Source organism: Belonocnema kinseyi, chromosome 3 (genome assembly GCF_010883055.1).
Source record: "Belonocnema kinseyi isolate 2016_QV_RU_SX_M_011 chromosome 3, B_treatae_v1, whole genome shotgun sequence".
Classification (NCBI taxonomy): domain Eukaryota; kingdom Metazoa; phylum Arthropoda; class Insecta; order Hymenoptera; family Cynipidae; genus Belonocnema; species Belonocnema kinseyi.
The window spans coordinates 45,583,029-45,607,261 of NC_046659.1; the positions used below are offsets into that span (position 1 = coordinate 45,583,029).

At 36.6% G+C, this 24,233-nt stretch overlaps 1 protein-coding gene across 2 annotated transcripts in view; it reads left to right on the forward strand.

The window, feature by feature from the left end:
• Positions 1 to 24,233, forward strand: part of LOC117168944 (TBC1 domain family member 19-like) — a 250,123-nt gene that overhangs the window by 190,742 nt on the left and 35,148 nt on the right. For both annotated transcript variants that reach the window (XM_033354938.1, XM_033354937.1), the window contains one exon: positions 11,210 to 11,297. In XM_033354938.1, coding sequence (XP_033210829.1) covers positions 11,210 to 11,297 — 88 coding nt within the window. The remainder of the gene's footprint in view (positions 1 to 11,209; positions 11,298 to 24,233) is intronic.

Genomic DNA, 24,233 nt, shown 5'->3' on the forward strand with positions numbered 1-24,233 from the left:
ATTCTGGTCCCGCTTCTCTCTCGCTATCCCTTTCCTAAATACTTTGGTACTCCTTCTTTTTTATCATCTGATACCAGTTATTATATTTTGATTTATCAATCAACCTCCAACGCCACGAGCGTTGGAGGGGACAATATTCACCTCTGGATGCTTTCTTAGAGCTACCATCTTCCACCCCAAGGATTTTTAGTCGCTCACTTCCTGATGGTCAAGAAAGTTTCTTACAATCGTACAGGTGTTTAATGAACCCGCCTTCTAAGCTGCTGCTAATACCGTACTAACTCCTAAATGTTCAAGATGTTCAGTCCATCTTGCTTGCACAGTGCCTGCAGCCGAAATCACAATGGGATGAATGCCTTAACTCGCTATACTTGTGGATCTTGGTTGTAAAGGTTGACTGCAAATTTCGGTTAAGCGGACAAGCAATGTCGATGATGTAGACTCTGCCAACTTTTTTCTCGCATCACGATCTCAGGTCAATTGGCCTAGATGTAACGATACGTTTGGATAGTAACATCCCAATATTAGACATATTCTTCGCTTTCTAAAACGGGCATTGGAATGTATCTATATAAAGGCATCCTTTCTTTTAAGAGTCGTAGGTTTAAGCCAAGTTGTTAATGTACAAATAATGCCCGCTAAATCATTATGTATGTGCGTATATTCTCTCTGAGTCATAACGCAACAGCCATCAATAATGTGCTCGATGGATTCGTTGGTATCGCCACATAATCAACATCGATTAACCACGTCTTGATTTAACAGGTATTTACGATTATTCCTGGCACTCATAACCTTGTCCTGTATCGTAATGACGAATTCTTCCGTCTCTGGATACAGAAAACCTTTTCTTAGCCAAATATCGGATGCCTCACTATCCACTTCATTTTGATCGAACGTTTTCGGGTGCTCGCCATGGATGGACTTCTGCCTTCATTGTATTTCTAATTCCTCTATGGTTTCTGCCCTGATATTCAAGGCCTATCTAAGGACAAATTTAAGGGCGTATAATCAAGATACGTTTTACAAATGCTACTGTAAAGCGCCACATTTCGTTTGCTGTTAAAACAGTCTCGCAACTGTATAATTTGTGACTCACACTGTTTTCTGACATCTAAAACGCCCCGGCCCTCTATATGTCGCGGTAGAACTACCGTTTTAATTGCTGAGTTTCTGTGGTGCATTTGGTGCTTCCTTATTTCTACGCAAACAATTATGTTTAACTTTTCAAGGTCGGTGTTAGACCATTTTAGGTGCCCGAAGGGGTACGCGAGGATAGGCATGGCTATGTGTTGATTGCCCTGAATTTGTTTGCCGAGTTGAGAAAATTCTTCATAATCAATCTGAGTCTCGTAGTGAAGGCAGTCGTTAGGCTTGTCTTAACCATCGTATGCTGGATACCCTTAGATTCAAGAATACACAGATATTTACATGATTCGATTGCAGCCATTGTCTTGATGTCATTTTCGAACTTGTTCTCTAAATCTGCGGTCCTTAATTTTCCTTTCATTAAAATGCACTATTCTGCATTTATCTAGTCCGAACTCCATGCGGATATCATTGGAAAACTGCTTTGTGACATCGATCACTTGCTGCAGTTTCTGGGCTGAACTAGGGTATAGCTTCAGGTCCTCCATGTAAAGAAGATGGGTTACTTGATGATCATCCTCATTATCATGAATACATCATGCGCTGAAGGAGTCTCCTTGAAATATACCAAATATCACAAAATAGTGATGCGGCACGGAAAGAAGCAGGTGGGTAAAGCTTGAAGTACCACTTTGCCCAAGGAACGTCTGACCTATGCCATATTTAAGGACTCATTCAAGTCTTATTTAATGCCTAAAAGCCAAATTTTTGGGCTCATTCATTAAAGAAAATGCATGGTACTGTCCGCTTTACGTAAAGCTAGCAGTACGATGGTAGAAATAATCGTGATATTAAATTTTGTTTTTCACAGGAATTGAGGGCTCATTGAAGGCTCTTGCATGACCCGTGGCCCAAATTTTCAAAAACAACCCCTATCATAAAAAACTACCCTAAAATTTAATATGCTCTAACCTGAAAATTGAGCACACCAGAATTGAAGGCTCATGTTAGGCTCTCCAATTCTCCCAAAATCAATTTTCCAGAACCATCCCTTGCTATTACAAAAATACCCCTTACGTAAAAATGTTATGATTAGTGCATATTCAGTGCACTTCATCAGAACTTTCAAGTAAGAGGTAGTTTTTAAAGCAAGAAATGGTTTTGGAGAATTGATTTTGGTGGCGTTGGAGAGCCTAAAATGAGCCTTCAATTCTGGTGTGCTGAATTTTCAGACTAGAACATATTTCATTTTTAGGGTAGTTTATTTATGATAGAGGTTGTTTTTGAAAAATTTCGCCATAGGTCATGCAAGAGCCTTCAATAAGCCTTCAGTTCTGATATGCTCAGTTTTATGATTAGTGCATATTCAGTGCACTTTATCAGCACTTTTAAGTAAGGGGTAGCTTCTTAACATCAAGGGATGGGTTTGGAATATTGATTTTGGGGGCGTTGAAGAGCTTAAAATGAGTCTTCAATTCTGGTGTACTCAAATTTCAGATTAGTGCATATTTATTTTTCAGGCTAGTTTTTTTATGATAGGGGTTGTTTTTGAAAAATTGCGCCACAGGTCATGCAAGAGCCTTCAATGAGCCCTCAATTCCTGTGAAAGAAATAAATTTTTTATATCACGAATATTTCTACTATGGTACTGCTAGCTTTACGTAAAGCTGGCAGTACCGTGCATTTTTTTGAAAAAATGCCGAGCACAAAATTTGGCTTTTGGGTATTAAATGAGCCTTAAATGAGCACTCCATTATTGCACAGGTCTGACGTTCTTTAGGCAAAGTGGTACTGCTAGCTTTACGCACCTGAAGCAAGCGCTTGCTTGTAGTCAATGTATGCCATGCGTAAGTTCCTTTGATGCTTATGAGCTTGAGTCATGGCAACAGCGTCTATAATGATTAGATCTTTACAGCCTCGCGAGTTTTTACAACATCCTTTTTGTTCTTCTGTAAGAATGTCATTCTCGTTGCAATAAGAATATACGTTATCTGCAATAATAGCTGTAAGACATTTATAAATTGTTGGAAGACATGATATCGGTCGAAAGTCAGATGGATTTTGAGCGTCTGGTTTTTTTGGTAACATATACGTAATACCTGATCTTCCATAGTGGATCTCGATCCCTTGCAAATACGTCGGTGAAACCTCGCTGTGGAGATGTGCTATTAGTGCACGCAGATCATTTGTGATTTTTATTTTGGGCAGCGAATGCCTTAGTGTTGGTTCTACATATCTGAACTCTAGTAAAGCATGACCAAAATTCCTTTGAAGGTGCTGTAGTTTTTCTGGGATTTCCCTATTCACATCATCGTTATTAATATCCGGATGTGGTTCTAATCGATCCGGTACATGATGTTCATTATTCCTAGCACCTATGCCTGCAGCATCAATCAAGTCTTCATTGTCCACATCTTCTAAGGTGAGTTCATCAATAGGAAGCTGCTGTTCCACTTCCATTTGGATAGCAGCTATTTCAACAGCCGCACCAATTCTTCTTTCATTGTGGTGTCCCAATTGATGCTCTCCCACGATATTTCTGTCGAGGTGGTTCGATGCAAATAGCTAATGCTAGCCAAAGTATCCTCAGCAGGCATAGTTAATGTTCCACCGCTTACCTTTTGTCGCAGATATTCTTTCTGGCCAGCTGTTTGATTAGTGAGATCTGCTTGACCATCTCGCAGCTCACCCTCGCCACCGTCCAGCATGCTGTGGCCCCCAGCTGTGGCTCCAGGGGCGCCCTGACGATTCTCGGGAAGCGATATGCGTTTCAATATCTTTAGTATGCTCTCCATTATTATTTGAGTTTTGGTGTTCTGCTAAGTCCCTCTCCTCTTTGTTATCAGCCTATTTGGCATATGAAACCCTTTCAGTAGCAATTCTACCGCCAACGTAGCCGTCAAAGTCATGAGAGGAAAGCTCAAGCCCTACCGCGACATCAACGCGAGAACACCTTTGGTAGGGAGAATACTTTCTGTAGGCAGAACACTTATTCGGCAACGAGAAAAATGCTTATTATTATTATTATCATCATGAAAATATAAATTATAATTTACACAGGACTACCAAACAAATGAGTGAAAGGTTTCTTAAACCAGACCAAGTGGATAATATGTTTATTGTGTCGCTGAAACCGAATCTGAAACCTTTTTTGACCTATCACGTCAGCGTTTCTTCTAACTTCAAAACCCATCTGGAAAATATGAATCTAAGCAATATCAACCCTTAAACAGTATAACCCTATACCTTCATAGTTCAATAACCTTGAGATCGATTACTTATAACCCTAATAGCCATTACTTCAAAATTTATAACCTCAAAACTCATAAATCTCAAATCTAAATAGACTAAAAACCTCAAATTCAGCAAAAAACAAAAAAACTTACATGCATATTTGAAACCTCAATCTTAGATTATTTTAGCTTTATAATTGCATACGTCCACCATTTCGTTACCTCAAAAGCCATAATCTCCATAACCCTGAAGCTATCCTAAGAAAATTGTATGTCTCAATATAACTCCGAATCATGTAGAATTCAATTTCGTAGCTCCACATCCTCATAACTCCATACAACCTAATACCTCGAAACTCCACAACCCCAAAAGTACATAATTCTATAACTCTAATAGCCGTAAAACCCAGAAACTTCATAATCTTATAGTCCCGTAACTGAACAACAAAAAGACTCATAAGTGAGTCTTCCGAAGCCTGTAAAGCTAAAATAAACACTTATACTCGAGACTTAATTCTTGTTTTGCAGAAAGTTTTAAGTAGAAATTTAATCTTATTTCTCATAAACTTTGGGTCTAAAAAACTAAAATGAAAATATTGAATACAGTCAAGATTACTTGCATTGTAAAAAGCTACATTAAGCGATACCCGGGAAAGACGACGTGGGCGCAGTAGGCTTCTGTTCCCTTCGGGGTGCTTGATTTACTTGAATCCCCTTGCTTCTCACAATTCTTAAAAAGCTTTATTGAATCTTATTTCTCATGAACTTTAGGTCTCTAAAAATAAAATTTAAATACTCAATAAGGTCAATATTTCCTGCATCGGAATCGCCTACATTTAGCGATACCCAGAAAAACGCCGTGGACATAGAAGGCTTCTGTTCCTTTGGAGTGCTTGATTTACGTGAACCTCCTCGCCTCTCAAGATTCGGGATTATTGATTTACGCGAGTCGTTTATTTCTTAATGACATTCCTAGTGCTTTTTTTGTGCTGACTTGACGTATCTCTCTTCAAAGACCAAAAGTAGTCTGCCAAAATATGTGTATCCCAAAAGTTCTCCAGTTTGTTGTCTATGAAAAACACCTTTTCTTATTTTCGCACCAGACAGTTTAGGAAACTTTTCAAATATATACATAAAAGCTTTGCTCTCTGTAGTATTCATTGCTTTGACGAATTGTTTTACAAGTCCCAGCTTTATGTGTAATGGTTGAATGATTACTTTATCTGTTGCTATTAGACTCTGTTTTATGACATTTTTAGATCTTGAAGTTAAATTGTTTCTACTGGACAATCCTTTATCACATAATGATCGGTACGAGCTCAGCCGTGCCACTCAGAAAGAAAACATGGTTGTTTAGTAAAACCACTTTTTGACCTGCTTAAATGATCATCATTTTTAAATCTTCACATATTTTCCACTTATGTTTAGCGTAATCTAATTTTTCGAGTACGAAGCAAAGGATGTGGTACTTCTCATTTAACACAACCGAATGACAAACAGGTGGCGGAGCAAAATGGATGCCATTATGCAGCAGGACTGCTTTTAAGCTAACTGTCGAATAATCTATGAATTAACACTCCTGGAGCTAGGTAAGATTTTTCTTTTAATCTTGACGCCATTAGTTCGTAAATTTCTTTTGAAACTCCAGCATCTCGGAAGAATTCATTAGGCTCTTCTTGAATTATACGGTTATAGGGTTATGAAGTTATAGGGTTACACGTTTGAAGTTTATATGTTGTTGGTGTTAAGGTGTTATGGGACTCCAGGGTAATGTAGCTTATGGGTTTTCAGGTTGTAAAGTGATTGACGCATAGAATTATAAAACTAAAACTCTTCGGGATTGAGGTTTAAAATTTGCGTGTAATTTTTTTTGCTGCAGTTGTGTTTGTAGTTTATTGGGATTTCACATTTATGAGCTTTGAGGTAATAAATTTTGAGGTAATGGATTTTAGGGTGTAAGGTGTTTTTTGGTCTAGAAAAAAAAGCTGACGTGTAGGTGCAAAACAGGTTTCAGATTCGGTTGCAGCGACCCAAAAAACATATAAGCAGCGGATTCACGAGCATCCTGATGCTACTGAATCAGTCGAGGTAGCAAGAATTTTCAAAAATTAATATTTTTTAAACTGCGCTTCAGTTACAAAAAAGCCGTGATACGTGATTAATAGAATTCGATATTTTTCGAATTATGCTCACGCGATTTCGATTTGCATTCCGACCCTCATGCTTTCCCCTTGTCAGTCCTTAAAGGCTAATTCGGCGCATCTACGGACGCTTTTGGCCTCCCTACGGATCCCAGTTGAGTCTCCCGGAAGGTAACCCTATTCAGCCCCATGTATGCAGACACTCCGTGCCTTTGATCTCCAGGTTTATTCCTTCTTTAAGCCATTTGCATCTGTTTCTAGGCATCTTCGCGAACGTAAGGCCATGTGAATCCAGACCTTTCAGACGTTTCTGCTGCCTGTCGAGGAGCGTTCCTTTAGAGTCCTTCTTTCTCTTGCCTGTATGATAGGCCCGAGGAGTTGCTTCAGGTCAAGATTTCGCAGCTACTGCCTCCTGTGGGATGCCTTGGCTGCTATTTGCGAGACACGCGTTGCGGTATCTGTTTCTTTGAGCTCCGCTGCACTTCTCGTACGTCGTCAAGATTGTCGCCATTATTATCAAAAGTTCGCACCGCTTCTATTGGATTGGGACTTATGGTGTCTTCCACTTTTGGCGGTTAGTGAGAAGAGTATCTCGGAACAGTCCCTGCATTGCTGTCAATTTGTTTTGTTTTACGTTTTGAGTTCGTTTTGATACCACAAAAAATTAGGAAAATAAGAAACACCATTAGCAGGGCCCCACCTGCAGGGAGCGGGTCTACATACTATGGGATTTGTCCTAAAACCCAAAGTCTCCATTAAGACAACTCGTTTGTCACCCCGCCCCAAAAATCCACTTCTCGACCACTGCTATGCAACGATGAATGCGATAAACGCGCGTCAATTTAGGATTTTTCACAGCGCATCGGCACGGGGAGTATTTGCGTTTGTCTAGTGTGTTCCAAGCACAGTTACCCATTGTTTTTTTTCGAGTCACAAGCGCAAAACGCAGTACACCAACGAAGGTGCGTTCGAACGTTTACAGGCCGGAGGGCCTGTACACAACTATGTAGCTGCGTTCAACTGTGGAGCTTGAAAGATGCGTCATCCACTCCTTACAAGGTCGAAGTTTTCCCTCCTAAAAACGTTTAAGAAAAGAGTCAAGCAGGCGCGTACTTACCTGAAACAAAGTCCGAGGAGAGAAAGTTTACACTGAACGAACTCCACCCCCACTTCGGTATGGATGTGATCATCAGGCGGAAAAAGTCCTGGAAGGCTCGGACTGTTTAAATCTCTATAGGTTTAAATCCTTTTGGAGCTGAATCCTGTGACCTACAACCTCAATAGTACTCTCAAAAAGTTTTATCTCTTAGCGAATCTCAATCTGCCGGTTCTGATCTCTTTTAGAAAACAAACTTTACTGGATCGCCCCGAATAGAATATTTTTTCAAATCATGATAAATAGTGACAAGTTTAAAATTTTCACATTTTTAAGCTTGACTAATGTCATGGCCTTCACAAAGGGGTGGCTGGCCTGGCTGCAGTCAGAGGGCCCGGGACAGCATGCGGCGATAAATTAGTATTTGAAAAATAACAAATTTGTTAAATAATTTGCATTTGTTCACCTAATTTTCAGTGGTTGAAATATTTTATTTTTTCAGGTACATAAGTCACAAAATAAATGTTTTAATAATTTCACAATAATGGAAATAATATATACTTGTTCGACTATACAGATCGCCTGGAAAAGCAGGAGAAACATATTATATTGCTAAATTTTTAAAAGATTTTAATGTTTTCAGTTACTGTGTGTCTTCGAACAATATTCTTAAATTTTTGAACAAGGTTATTAACTTATCATTTTGTACAAAAATAAATCGTTTAAGCAATCTATACATTATAGAACATTTAGTTGTTCGCAGAAAAGAAATTAGAAAATTCGTTCATAAACGGCTGTACTTTTTGTAAATGACCGATCACTAATGATTTAAAGAACAATGCTCGAAGCCCGGTAATTTTTCAGCCAAGTGTATACATTTTTGGTACCGGTAAAATGATGAATATTGTCCAAGCTCTGAGCGCCAAATTCACACTCGAGCGTCACGTCGAGCTCCGGCAAGGCAGTAGACTGAACACACGTATTCATGGAATTCGTGGAATTCATAGATGTCATGGAATTCAAGGAGATCATGACATTCGATAAATTCAAAGAATTTAAGGAATTTACAGAACTCGCGAAATTTAAGGAATTCAAAGTATTCACGGACTTTACAGAATTTATGAAATTGACTACTTTCATGGACTTCGTGGAATTAGCCAAATTCATGCAATTCATGGAATCCCTGGAATTTCACGGAATGCATGGCAATGATAGAATTCACGGAATTCGGGAAATTCGCACAATTCTCGGAATTCACGGTATTCATGGTAGTCGCGGATTTCATGCAATTCACGCATATCACGTTATTTACGGAATTCAAACAATTCTAGAAATTAATAAAATTTAAGGAATTCTCGGACTTACTGGAATTAATCGAATTCATGGAATTCTAAAGAATTCACGGAATTCATGGAATTAAAAGAAATTTCGGAATTCATGGAATTCACGGAAATAGTGGAATACGCGGATTTTACGGAATTCGTGGAATTGAGGGCTTTCATAAAATTCATAAAAATCGTATAATTCACGGAATCCATGGATTTCAAGGAATTCACGGTGTGAATAGAACTTACAGAATTCACAAATCTCGTGGAATTCAGGAATCACCCGTCTCTAACATCTCGTAGTATCAGGATGGTGCCCCTGTGACTGGCCACGGAAATGATGTTGTTCAAACTTCTACCCGTTTCCAAATTCTCGTGAGGCAGGAAGCAACCCCTGTGACTGGTGACAGAAATAATATTAGCCAAACCATTAACCCTGTGCAACATCTCCTGTGGTTGTGAAGGCACCCCTGTGACTGGTCACAGAAATAATTTTGGTGGAACCCCTACCCCTTTCTAGCATCATGTTATGGCGTAAAAGCACCTTTGCGACTAATCACAGAAATAATTTTGGCGAAACCCCTGTCCCTGCAACTCTATGATTCATCTTATGTGATTAATGACAGAAATAACTCCAGTATAACCCCTAACCTTTTTTAATGTTTTTAGCGTGAGACGTTCACTAGCAAGATGTTCGATATTGAGGATCAAACAGAGGCATTAAACACATACGAGAAAAATTAATTTTTTTATCTTCATATCGGCACTCTAGGCTTTATCCTGAAAATGTCCTTGAAAAAACAGGTCAAAAATTGTCGGTAGCGATCACTTTTTATACCATTAGCGACAATTTTTGTAAATGATAATTTCTTATGGCACGTTGCGCTACAGTGTATTCCTATAGTACCCGCATAGTATCTCTAACGTATCATGAAAAAAAACTTTTAAAAAACAGCAAGATAGGCGTTTCATCTGTTGCAATTTGGATTCTGCGTTAAATTTGCATTTAACTATTCTTATATGATAATAAATATTCTGATATTCTGATATGCTATTCTGATATTTGGTTATCATTGGCTGATATTTCGTTTGAAACTTTTAATTTAATTTTTTATACCAGGTTTGATACAGAATTCTAATTTAGAAATTCTAGGCCATATCGAGTTTTTTTCTTCAAATTAATTTAAAAACTTTCTAAACCCTGATTAAAAATATTTACAAAGATTAGGAAAATCTTTGAAAATCAATTCCTATTTCACTAATTGCAATTGAATTAATAAATTTCCTTTACGCGCGATAAATTTAGTTTTAAAATCGTTTCAGACCTTGCAAGAATTTCTGGATTCTTCTCATTATTACAAAATATCATAAACGTCTAAACTTATTTTTTCTCAAATTTAAATTTCATCCTGAAATTCAAAATGCTTCCAATTTAAAGCTTTGATCAATTTTGAATAATTTCTTGGTTCAAGTTTTTTTTTATAAATTTAACTTTTGATTCTTAAAGCCTTTAATATTTAAATATTAATATTGAGGCATTTAGTGGTTGCTTTTGGAAATAATGAAAGGTCGAAACAACAGAAACTAATAAAAGTCGTGAAGTATGGACCTTAATTATTTCAAAATTGTTGAATAATTCTAAGCTTTTTCACTCTCTAAATTAGAATAAGTGAGTGATAGGTCACTGCATCAAACCAGTAAACGTTTTCACTGATTGAGAATGCAATTTACTGATTCCAATATATAAAGGTAAGTCTATATTTAAAACATGAGATTGCTGGTTTTCAAACTTTTCCAATTTAATATAATTCATTTTTGTATGTTATTCAATGTAAAATATATCAAAAAGAAATTGAGGGTTTCATTTGGAAAATATACTTTAACAGTGCGATTGGTAGAAAGGTATAAAAAAGTTCAATAGTTAAATAAGTCCGAGCTCTGATAACAAAAACAGAAAAAATGACAACGTTTGGGTATAATTTCTCTCCATACATAACTTTTCCGCCTAGGATTACTCGTATGTTCGAGGCGTCAGCTTGAACTCGAGTCGATTCAAAAGACAAAAGCTGGCTGGACCTGACTCGAAGTTTTGAGTTTTTTACACGCCCTTAAAATTATTACCATTTTTGTACGAGGTGTTGAATCATGGGGGGTGACGAACCTTGGTTCCAATTACCCTATTTTGTTTTAAATGTGAGTAACATTAAGATTAAGAGTTTCAGAGATTTGTCCTACTTACACGATTCATATTCTCCTTTACTTCATCATAATTATAATGATTTAATCATTGAATTATTACTTATGTAAATATTTATTGCTTTTCAGATTTGTCTCAATACAGACCATTGTATGCTCCTAAAGATTTTCTGGAAGTATTGTTTTCTGTTAGGGATCCATCTTTCAGAAAACAACAGTAAGCTGAATAAATAACAGAAATAAGCTATGGAAAATGCAAATTAGTTATTTTATTTTACAAGTAAAGTATTAAAATATTATGTTTGTACGTATGGGAGGTTTTCCTCGTATATGTGACGTCTGATCTGTGACGATAAAAAGGAGGGGTGGAAAAAGTGTACAAAAAAACATTTCCAAATTTTTGAACACCGCCTGTGTGCAATTACTAGAGTTTACAGATTTCATAATCTTGACTAATGCTTTTATTTAAGTTTCCATTTTGAATTTGACTTCTCTTCTGTAGGTTAGATAGAAGCTACATTTCCTTTTATCTGAAATACGGTATGTTTACATATAATGAAAAATTAATAATATAATCTCATTAAAATGAATCGTCCCGGATTTGTTCGATTTCCTGAAAACTTACCGTCGAAATGAGCCGAAATTTAGAAATTTCCCAGTCACTTTTTTCGTAAATAATTACAAAAGTATAATGAGTGACTGGGACAAGTTTCACAGAGCACTCACGAGCTTGCTCAAGAAATCTGGGAACTAGGAAGAAGGTTCGCCTTCATGTGGTCTGCACACACTCAACCAAACGCGCAGTGCGTTTTTGCACGCGTATGTGTGATTCGAGTTCATCAGATGAGTGGTTTGAAGTTTTATAAAACATCAATTGTTTAGCCCCGATGGCTGCGCGTACTTAAGCAGTGTTGGTCAATGTTTAGAAACTGTTGAATCAGCAGTTCGAGGGTTCGAATCCTCAGAGTTGTGCGAATTTATAAATAAATATAAAAATATAAATGAAATCGCACAAATAAAAATTTTCGCTTTTTATATTTTAGTCTGAAATTTTCAGGAACTTAGCTGTTACAACCCGTTAATTTTCGTTGAAATGTCAACTATCACTTTACGTGAATTCCGATTCTAAAGCATTTCTAAATAAAATTGTAGATCGCGGAGGAAAGCACAAAGTGCCAGAAACTGAGGTTCTATTTAATTTTATTTTGTGGGAACGTATTCCTTTGCCCTCATCCGAGGGTGCTATTTCCGGTTATCAGTGGGCAATACATTTACATTAAACTATAAGGTGCTTTTTGGAGAGTAAATAAACGATCCAAACTTTTCACATATATTTGTATTCATGATCTTATTTATATTCTTGCAACTGCCAAATGGTCAAAAAAAAAATTTTATTTAGCATTCACGCTTATAATAGTCATTCGTATCAAATAGTGTGATTGTAATATGAATTGACACAGTTACAAAAATCAGAACGATACATGTACCCACCAATATTCGTTATTCCTTACTTACTATCATTACACAAGGAAGCGAAATGGGCCTAGTTTCTAGCACTTATCGTGTCCCTGTCTAATAGTCCGTCGTTTATTACACGTTGCACGATCGCAACTATAGGCCTGTAGTGCCGTATCACAACCGCACGCACACATGGATTTTACACACAAGACACTTTTCTCACTGTCGCTTGTTTTATTTGTTCTCCTAGGAATATCCTATAAGTGGCTTTAAACCCAGAGACTGAGAGTACCTTTAAATTCGCATCATCGCTGTTATACTTTATTTCTAGGACTCCAAGTAACAACTATAGTAATTAACTTCACAGCAGTTTTGAGATTCTACTGTATAGGTAATTTCTCTTTTTTCTTTTAGATGGTTGCGGAGGTGTCTGTATACAGTTCAAATGTGGCTTTCGCTGTTAATTTTTTATTTTGTGAGGGATCCCCCGCTGTGAGTTATTACTTCCGATAGCAAGAGAAAGAGAGAGGTCCTGGACACGGTCCCTGTTGTTTCTCCTGCTAATGGTTCTCTTTTGAATCGTAACGATCTCTCCTGACGTTGCCACATTGCCGGTGACCAAATTCTTCTGTTTACCGACAATTTTGAGCGGTTTTAAGCAAGAATCTGCCCTCAGTGGCCCGAAAAAATGTATTTCACGTTGTTGGTCAAGATTTGCTTTTAGGTTTCGCGTCGACTTCGCAGTACCCTAAATAAGGAAACAAATACGTTTTACATTTCAGCGCCATATTTGTAATAAAATCCTTTTTGGGTTTACAAATTAAAATAACGGCAGAAAAACGTAAGGCTTGACTGGATACATCGACGTTACCAACCCGACGGCCGCGTTTAGAATTTTTTCCGAAGGATACTTCTAGACGATACTACTTGGTTGTCGCAGGTAGTTTGACCGACTGCCTTTACTGATTTTAGAATAATGCTTTTTAGCCGTTCAAACTAATATTTTTGTTTGAACAAATGGAAAAGATTTCGCATTAAGTCTTATAAAATTTGCAAGATGCCAAAAAGTAAAAAAGTTTACAGTTTTTCCTTCGTATCGCATACATGAAAAGCGACTTTAGATGTAGCACCAACGAAAAAGTATTCCTCTCCCGACCTTCAGACACATATATTACTGATCAGGGGGTTCTAAACTACAAAATATCACAAGGGCACAGACTTAGGTGTAATCACTGAGCGTGGCGCCAAACCCTCTTAGTGCGTCGATATGTCTCCTTTAGCATGCACGAACGAAAAACTGTCCATTTTTTTACTTTTTGGCATCAGAACTTTTTATCGGGGATATCATGATCTACAAAATATCCAAAATTTAGGAAAATCCACTAAGAGCTTTTTTCAATGTATTCTGTTCGGGGTCATTTAAAAAGTAATTTTGAAAAGCCTGTAAATTATTCAATTTTCAATAGTTTGTAAGAATCCTAGTTCATTCTATTGCTACAGACTTACAGATTAAAATGTCGTTTGATTTTTTCATTTCCGATAAGCCAATTAGCCGGAATCATGGAGACACTCAACAACCTTTTTTCAAGATCGATGTCTTCGGCGCGGTACAACATTGAATTAAATCGTATTAACTAAGTGTACAAACTTCATGCGAAAGAATTCCTACTGTTTTAAATCTTATAGTAAATGAATGAATTGAAAATAGAAAGAGTTAACTTTTATTGAAAATGTTGTGAAACATAACCTTTCGGCTCGATTGGAAAATGGCGGAAACAATCAAGGAGCATTCTCAAACGAAACTATATGAAAAATGAAGAATAATGATTGCATAGTTTTCTATGCGTCTCAGGTTTCTGTCGACTTCATACTGACAATATCAATTTGAAAAATGCCTTCTCGAGATTATGACATTCACTATTTTTCTTATTCAAATTATTTTTTAAAAACTCAGTAAAAAGAATATCAGTTTTTCATAGTGTTAATTCTTGAAATGGAGATTACTAATATTTTGTTTTTAGAATACTACTTTATCGTCTTAGTGTTTTAAATGCTCGTATGATAATATTAAACTTTGGCACTGTAATACGGATAATTGTAATAAAACCTCGGTTTTCCCTATTATGGAACGATATTATACTAAATTCTAATTCATTTTTTTCATTCATTCGAATAAACGGTGTCTCAGTGTACGAGTTCAATCTCATGGCACTGCGCGCACATCAATAAAATCCACGTACTTCGCAAACGGCTCCTTCAAGTGAAGTAAAACTTGACAAGAACTTCCACAGATTCTATTGATAATTTCGTCCATTGGAATTTTTTCATTTCTAAATCTTACCTTGATAGACTTTTCGATTGAAAATTTAAATGTTCTTCGTGCACTTTCCCAGAAAAAAAGTAATAACTTTTTTTATAAAAAAAGATCAACCTTAATTGTTCTACACGCTAAAATATAGTTCCATGTCTAATTCGTTAAAATTATAAGTTGAAAGTCCCAATAGTTTCTAAATTAGAGCGTGCGACTAGGGTGACTTAGCTTGCAGGTCGTGCGATTGTTGGTTCTCGTGCTTAGCTATCGATAATATATTTACTTCGCGCTACGCACTCGTTCTTTGTGCATAGACTTTTTAAAACTGAAGGTGAAATCATCAACAACAGTAATTTGGTGATTGTGAATTCCTTCCGTTTTAATGAACACATTCTCATCACGTATCGTATGGTTCGCACTCAAGTTTATCCCTGAAATGTTACATCATTCCCATAAAGGCATGTTATTATAATTCATAACTTGCATTTGTATTGAAACATGCGTAGTTTTATGGTCCCGTTTACAAAAAATGCGCATTCTTTAAAAAAATGTTGTTATTAAATATATGAATATATGTGAATATATATATATATATGAATTTTTGATTTTTCAAGAAAATTCAAGAAATTGTTATGGTAATCTTGTAGGGTATGAATAAATTAAACCTTTTCTTTTCCTGCCTTGTTCATATCGTCCGTTACTTGGCTTAAAAGGTTCTTTTTCGTGTGTTTTTTGGAATGTTTTTTGCAGCGTACTAGAGGCCAAACTAACAGAATGATTTTTTAAAAAGTTATTGTGCTCATAGACAAACACGCATACATACGTATAGGCATACGGGCAGACAAACATTTGTAAAAACTTATTCTTCGGATTCAGGGGGTCTGAAAACGTGAACATTTGACAAAAACTGGGGCGGGGGGGGGGGGGGGGGGGGGGGGGGGGTCACATTGTACACAAATTTAATACCTTCTCTGATGAGAATGTCAAAAGATGTGCAATCTAATTCTCTATAAGACGATGTACCTTAAACATTAGATTTTAATAATATTTTGACAAGTTGTCCGGGGCTTTCTCACTTATCGCAAACTATTTTATATCCCGTTCTACGATGCGGTGGACAGTGGAAAGAAAGCACCTTTTTTGGACAAAAGTCGACTGACAGTGCAATTCTTATCGGATTTTGATGTTGTTTTTAGTAATAACCGTAAGGCTTCTAAGTAAATATCGAATAAATAATAAATAATAATAATAAATAATTTTAAGTGGGTAAGAGTAACAAACAAATTGATGATAATGTAAATAAACAAAAGTCACTTTTTCATGATTTTCCATAATGAGCTCATTTAACCCATAGCTTTTGCATAAAGTATCCTGGATAATGATGTGCGCTTACAATAAGTTATGAATAGCTAATTATTGAAAATTAGTTAAACAATTTTTATTAAAATATGCACATTTTGATCATTTTTTGATGAAAAGGTTTGATTTTTTTGTGAAATCAACTTAAAATGTTTTGCCAAAGGCTTCTTTCTATTATATTTTTCATAGTTACCAAAAAATGTTAATTGTTTGAACCATTTTTATAAACAAATTCACATTTTTATCATTTTTTCATGAATAGCATTGATGTTTTTTGCCAAATAAACTTGAAATGTTTTACAAAAGACTCTTCGCTGTTATATTTTCAGTAGTTTCAGAAACTTGTAATTATTTAAACAATTTTTATGAACCAATTCACATTTTGAACATTTTCGCATGAATAGGCTTGATTTCTTTGCGGAATAAATTCGAAATGTCTTGCAAAAGAATCCTTGCTGTTATATTTTCTATAGTGACCTAATATGCACCACGGGGAGGTTGCTCAAACGGACTTTGCATATTATGTGGCCCTATAAAGGGAAATTTTTAGGTAGGCATTCGTGCTTCAGTAAGGAAGAATCGAGCTGGCTCCTCGGAGATTGTCATAATCTCAGCCATTTTTTACTCGTGTAGCCCTGAAAAGGGCCGTTTTTTGATAAACATCCGTACTTCAGTGAGTAAGAATCGAATTGAATCAACTTTATTATATTTTGATTGTGGATCACTATTCCCAATGATGTCACTTATAAGTGATGACTTTTTATCCTGTATCCGATATTAAAAAATCGTTCGAAGGCTTCCCTCAATACCTCCGTAAAAACACGAAGTTGCAGCTGCAACTTCAAGTCCTTCCTAGTTTTGTTTGCTTCATTTGTTTTATTTTGTTTCAAGGAAGACGTTCATAAATAGACTGCGGATTTCTACTAAGAAATTGAAGGAAACCTTCACAGTATTTTTCCACATGGAATGCAGAATAAAAAATCAGGCCTTATGACACATCATTTGGAATAGTGATCCACAATCAAAATGTAACCAAGTAGATTTTATTTTCGATAATATTAAGGCTAAAGAAAGGAAAGTATTCAAATACAATTAAGATCCAAACCGGGTTTAGCAGTTTATGTGGTGAAGCAGGGTTATGGAACATCAAATATCGGAGATTTAGCCCGTTTCTTCTTGAGAAAATCTAAATCGGTTGCTAAAATAACCGGTTTGTATCCAGATATGATCACCAGATTGCACAGTATATTTCAAGTTATATCGTGCGGAAGACAGGCAATCCTCGGATCTAGATGTTCTCTATGATTTTCTGCTACATTCGTCCACTTCGATTAGTAGTTATAAAAAAGTAGAATCTAAGAAGATGAAACCTCTGTCAAAAATAGCTGATATTATGACAATCTCTAAGGATTGAGCTCGATTCTTACTTACTAAAGCACGAATGCCCACCTAAAAACGGCACTTTTCAGGGTCACATGTGTCGAAAATGCTTGAAAGTATGACAATCTCCAAGGAGTGAGCTCGATTATTAGTTACTGAAGCACGAATGTCTATCTAGAAATGGCCCTTTTCAGGACTACATGGGTCCAAAATGGCTGAGAGTATGACAATCTCCAAAAAGCGAACTCGATTCTTACTTATTGAAGCACGAATTCCTACCTAAAAACGGCACTTTTCAGGGCCACATGAGTCGAAAATAGCTGAAAGTATGACAATCTTCAAGGATTGAACTCTTTTCTTACTTACTAAAGCACGAATTTCTATCCAAAAAACGGCACATTTCAGGGCCACATGAGTCAAAAATGTATAAGAGTATGACAATCTCCAAGGACTTACCTCGTTTCTTACTTATTGAAGCACGTATGCCTGCCTACAAATGTCCTTTTTCAGGGTCACATGATATGCAAAGTTCGATTGAGCAACGTCCCCTGGCGGAGCGAAGGACCCGAAAGGAACCTCTAAAATTTACCCTCAACGACCCCACTGAGTCCCCCTTCGGTTTCTTCTTTAAAAAACTAAAAAAAAAACCAGCAAAATCAACTTTTAGACTGTTGAAATTCATATTCTGCGTTAAAAATTCCATTAGAAGCTCACGGAGTAATCGCTATACTTTTTCTTGCAGCGTTAAAAAATTAAAAAACGTCATATATTTCTGCTCAAAGTGACGTCAAGCGCATCCATAATAGTTCAAGTAATATATTGCACACGAAGTTTAAAAATAAAATGCTCTCTTACTTGCATCGTAGCGTTGTTTTTTGAGGTTTCCACTGCGTGGCGCTAGTATCCAGACGAAATTCTTAAAGTTACTGGCGGAACGCTTGTTAACTGCTTCAAAAGAAGATGCACTTGAAGCCGCCTTCGACTCATGTAAATGACAGGTATTTTTTTTATAAAGTTTTTAACGCTGTAAGAAAAAGTATTGCGATTACTCCGTGAGCTTCTGATGCAACATTTAACGTGGAATCCGAATTTCAACAATTTAAAAGTTGATCTTGCTGTTTATTTTTTAGTTTTTTAAGAAGGAACCGACGGGAGACTCGGTATGGTCTTTAAGGATGCTTTGCAGAGGCTCCTTTCGATTCCTTCGGTCCGCCAGGGTCCCCGTGATGCATATCAGGTCACCATACAAAATAGAACAGCAAGGATTCTTTTGCAACACATTTCGTATTGAATCCGCAAAAAATTCAAGCCTATTTATGAAAAAATTATAAAAATGTGCATTTCTTCCAGAAATTGTTTAAATATTCACCAGTTTCTGTCACTATTGAAAATATGTCAGCAAAGAGTCTTTTGCAAGACATTTAGCATTAATTCCAAAAAAATCAAACCTATTGATAAAAAAATGTTCAAAATGTGCATTTGTTAATAAAAATTGTTTAAATAATAATTTAAACAATTTTTTTACTGATAGTTATAATTATCAGTTTCTGTCACTATTACAAATACGATATTAAAGAGTCTTTTGAAAGAATTTTCAAAATCATTCCACAAACAAAATAAAGCCTATTAATAGAAAAATCGTCAAAATGTGCATTTGCTTCTAAAATTTGTTTCAATAATTAACACTTTTTGGTCACTATTAAAAATATAACAGCAAGGTGTCTTTCTCAAAATATTTGAAGTTTATTCAGAAAAAAAATCAACCCTATTCATAAAAAAATGGTTAAAATGTGAATTAGTTTATAATAATGGTTTAAAAATGAACATTTTTTGTTTAGTATGGAAAATATGATACAGGGCTTTTCATAAAAAATTTCGAATAATTGCGAATCACGAAAAACATACTATTGTTAATTAATTTGTTTATAACATTATTAAACATTTGTATTGTTACCTGTTTTTAATGAATTAATCGTTTTACTCGTTATACCTAGAAACCTTACGGTGATTTCTAAAGAAAACTTGAAAATCCTTTAAGTATTGTATTGATAGTCGATTTATGTCCAAAAAGGTGCTTTTTCCCCACTGTGCGGCGCGGCGGTTCAATTACACAGGATCACAAAATTAAATCAAAAAGTCCTCCGACCAAACCAAGAGGACTATACTTTTTCGGGTGCGCTGATCACGAATTCGTGGCCCCTATGACCCCTACACGTCAGGATCAAGGTAATTTGAGAAAAATTTCGTTGAATTGAGAGATATAATCTTTTTAAGCTCAGATTCTGAAAAAGCGGGAAACATTTATTTTCGAATATGTTCTTACCCACGGGTCCCCGTGAACTCTAAGGGTCACATGAAGTGCAAAAACATTCTTTAGAATTTTTGAACCTAGCAACTAGTCATGGTGTACTAATTTCGAGGTAACGATCCTTACAAAATACGTTTTCGAGAGTGCTGATCACGAATCCGTAGCCCCTATGACCTCTATACATCAGCATCAAGGTCATTTAAAGATAAAAACATTCTTTAGGATATGAATGTGAAATCGACCATTCTAAAATCCCTGAAAAGCATCTCGTTATAGTTCTTAGATACAGAAGAAATGACATTCAGACTTAGATTCACATCCAATTGCAGAAACTGCGGCAGTTCTGGTGCAAATCGGCTGGAATCGCGCGTGCAGTAATATATGACCCTGACACCTGGGTATTTTTTCACTTTTACCCACACCTGAAAGTAACATTGACAGATCAGGGTGAGCAAGCGGGCCCGCCATCGTCGTCATCATGCGTCTGCAGCTCTACATTGGTGGGTAACTTAGCCTCTGTAGAGCCTACTGCTATAAAAATAGAAATGACGCAATGCAATACGCGCATTAAAAACTTTTGTATTGTTTTTGGGAAATACGTCATCAGTATCGAAAGTAAACCATTTACAGATAAATTAAAAGAAAGTTATAGCATCTCCTTCAGTCTAGATACTAGTGAAATGGACTATTTGTGGACTTTGAAAACTATATGCGTAAAATGCAGAGTGCAACTTTACTATTAGAAAAAAATTATATTTTACTCGCCAATGATTTGGCTACATCCGACAGATCATAACACGGATTGCTATTTCTGCTTTACTAATACATCTGGATACAACCGTAGAAATATATCTCTTATATCTTATGCATCTGTTCAGTCTGTAACTCTTCCTGTCCTCATCACCATTGACCATGATATAAGAGAAATTGAGAAGTCGACTAACCAATATTCTTTTAATATAGATGCGGAGAATATTGAAGTGCAAGTTGAAGATTTAAGAGACGAAAAAGCGCATAAGAGCGCATTTTGTACTGCAATTAAACTTATCTGGTAATATCAGCGTAGGGCGGATCGATCGCAATTCTTTATGGGGATGGGGGGCTGATCATGTTTGTTTAAAAGTGACAACTTTTTATGGCACGGTGTGAACTCGCAAAACTTGATAAGGCTGCACTGAGAAAAATAGATGGTTAAAGTTAGATTGTGAAAATTCAGGCAGCTTGTCCGTTATTCTAGAAAGGCACCCGTCGCAATTATTCTAAATTTATATTTAAGATAAAAAATATATTTCTTTCTTTAAAATTAAAATTGATTATTTATTTTTAAGGAGAAAATCTAATAAATAATTCAAACTTTACTTTGCAAGTCTTCTTTAGGAGCAAGTAATGATTTTTAATAACCTTACTCTTATTACTTTTTACCATATAAAGAATTACTTTTCACATTTAATCATTTCAAATAAGCGCGGCAACCTTAAACAATCCATTTGTCAACGCGATGCATGCTGTGTGAAAGGATAAAAGAGTTGGGAGCACCGTGGTTCAGAGCATTTTCGAATAAGGGGAATGTCATTAAGCCGTTCAGCGTCATATTTTCTGTTTATTGATCTTAAACATATTTTAATGAGTTTAAACAGCTTGTTGAAATTTTGAACATGCGTGAAGAGTGAGTTAAGTTCAGTCTTTTAAATTTTCAACAACACATTTGATGTTTCCAAGGCATTAAAGATAAAGACGTAACCTAGAGGTTTAGCTATCAATCTGTTATCACCGTTTCGTTTTGAACTGAAAATGTGCCCAAAATTTCAGCATCAATTGACGTTGCAGAAAGTAGCAGATACGGGATATTGGTTTCGGGATTCACTCTATTGTTTGCAAACTTTCAATTCAGTTCAGTACATTGTCGCCGCGCCGTTTTCTTACCCTTTCGTGCTCCAAATATATTGTCAATGTGCACTGTTTTTGCATATCAACTTATGTCTCACAGACCTCGCAATCAACAAAGAATAAAAATTGCTTGAAGAATTTATGTATTTCTCTGCTTTGCTTCTCCCACTGACTGACTCTTTCAATCCTTTTCCCTCTTTATCCCCCCTCTTTCTTGTTTGATCTTTTTCTCTCTATCCTTTTCTCCCACACTCACACTGAGTCTCTGATCGTAGAAAGCACTGTTTACGGTATACACAGTGTGTCCAAAAAGTCCTGGGACAGCCAAACAAATCCTTAGGTACAATTTCTTTGGAGAAGTTTTAGGTCATTTTAAAAATAACATTCAACGAAAAATTCAATGGTGACCTTAGTTTTGACCTTTACCATGGCAGAAAATTTTACGTTAAAAAGTGTAGTCAGGTCATTGTTAAAGCATGACAATTATGGACGTATCAAGGTCATTCAAACTTGAATATGGTCTCAACATTTGGAATTGTAGTGGTTGTAGATGGAATTTAGAACTTAGCCAATGTCACAAAGGATCGCATAAATTGTTAAAACAAAGTTAACCTTAAAATGACCTTGATGGTCATAATCAAGTTTTTTTGTTTAAGTAAGCAACTAAGAAAGTGAGGTAAGAGGAGATTTTCCACAAGCTAGTTTGTGAAAAGATGTTCAGAACATATTGAAGTTTGAATAACCTTGATATGTCAATCAAGACCTAAACTTACCTATGACCTGACTACACTTTTTAATGTAAAATATTCCTCTCTTTTGATTTACAATATCAAAAATGCGCCATTCCATTTAAAAAAACAAAGGTGACCTTAAAACAACAATGAAGATCATGTTCAAGGTCAAACTAAGGTCTTCGTTTGGGCATCCCATGATGGCCCACAAAAAATTTTGTAATGCATACAAGCGTATTTCACGTTCTTCCCAGCGGGCTCTAGAAAATTGTATGATTATGATTATCATTACCTGGGTGAGGTGTCTAGAGCGGTGACTCTGGGATACTGGGCGGCCTCTCAGAGTACGCAGCCTTATACTTGCATGCGGGGCTCCACAAGGATGGACGAACCCCTTTCCCTAGCTTCTCGTGGGAACAACAATGTCAACACCAAACATAGTTGTAGGAAGTGCGATTCAAAACAACAGAACGCGCAGGGCTCCCGACAATGGGTCGCCCAACAATGCCGACCAATCTAGAGCTGGGGGAACCAATGAAAATGGATTCAATGAGATAGATCGGCGGGATCTCGCGACTTTTGGGTGGACGAAGCAACTGAATCACGACTTGCTAGAGTGCTACGATGCGAGTGTGGCCCGTGAACGGGGTTAAATGGCACGGCTGCATACTCTGTGGTGCGAGAAACACCCGGAGCCATCGTACTTTTCGCAGCAACATCTGCGAAACCATGCTGAACTACTCCGTAAAAGGAGCTATGTAAGCGGAACGCCTACTCTACCACAGTTAGGACAAGCCGGCAACAGAGAAAGAAAGGCAAAACGAAGACTAACCGCGAACAGGCATTCGACAGAGGAAGAGCGATGCTTTATCACCCGGAGAAACATCAACGCCAAGGTTTCTCTTAAGCCTAAAGATCTGGCTGAAATGGATAACGAGCTTCGTGGACATTTTTCCGAATAATCCGACCTCTGGGCTATCAATTATTGTGTGTATAATGCAACGAGAGGTTAGGCCGCTGCGAACCATAAAACAAAACCAACCGTTGATCATAAGACCAAAAGACGAATGCATCAACTCGCCATAAAGATAGGCTGGCAGGAATTTTACCATCAAGGTTCGAAAGTTTGAGCGCGAATTCCGGACCCGTTATCACACACTCAACAAGTCAAAGCTGCTGACCATCCGGCGGCATATTGTTGAGAGAATACGGATACTCTCCGACGCTAAGAGAAGTCTAGAGTGGAGGGAAAGTTGGGTCAGAGAAAATCAACAGTTTCTCCCTGACCCACCTCGATTCTTCCAAGATTCTCCAGTTACTATTGATCAATTGTCCAAACCAGAGGAGGTCAAAGTACGAGGGTAGTTCAATAAGTCCTTAGAATGAAGTATAAAAACAATTTTTTTGGGTAATTTTTTTTTTATTTTTCAACATAATCTCCTTGGAGCTCTATACACTTGGTCAATCGCTTTTCAAGTTTTTTTAATCCTTCAGAAAAGTGAGTTTTCGGAAGTTCCTCAAAATAAGCACTTACAGAGGCAATGACGTCTTCGTTGTCTGGAAATCTCTGTCCACCGAGCCATTTTTTCAAGTTTGGAAATAAGAAAATTTTTTTTCTTGCCAAATGTGGTCGTTTTTTTTAATTTCTTCTTTCAGCTGCTCTAATAATGATGCATAATATTCACCAGTGATTGTTTTACCCTTTTCCAAGTAGTCAAT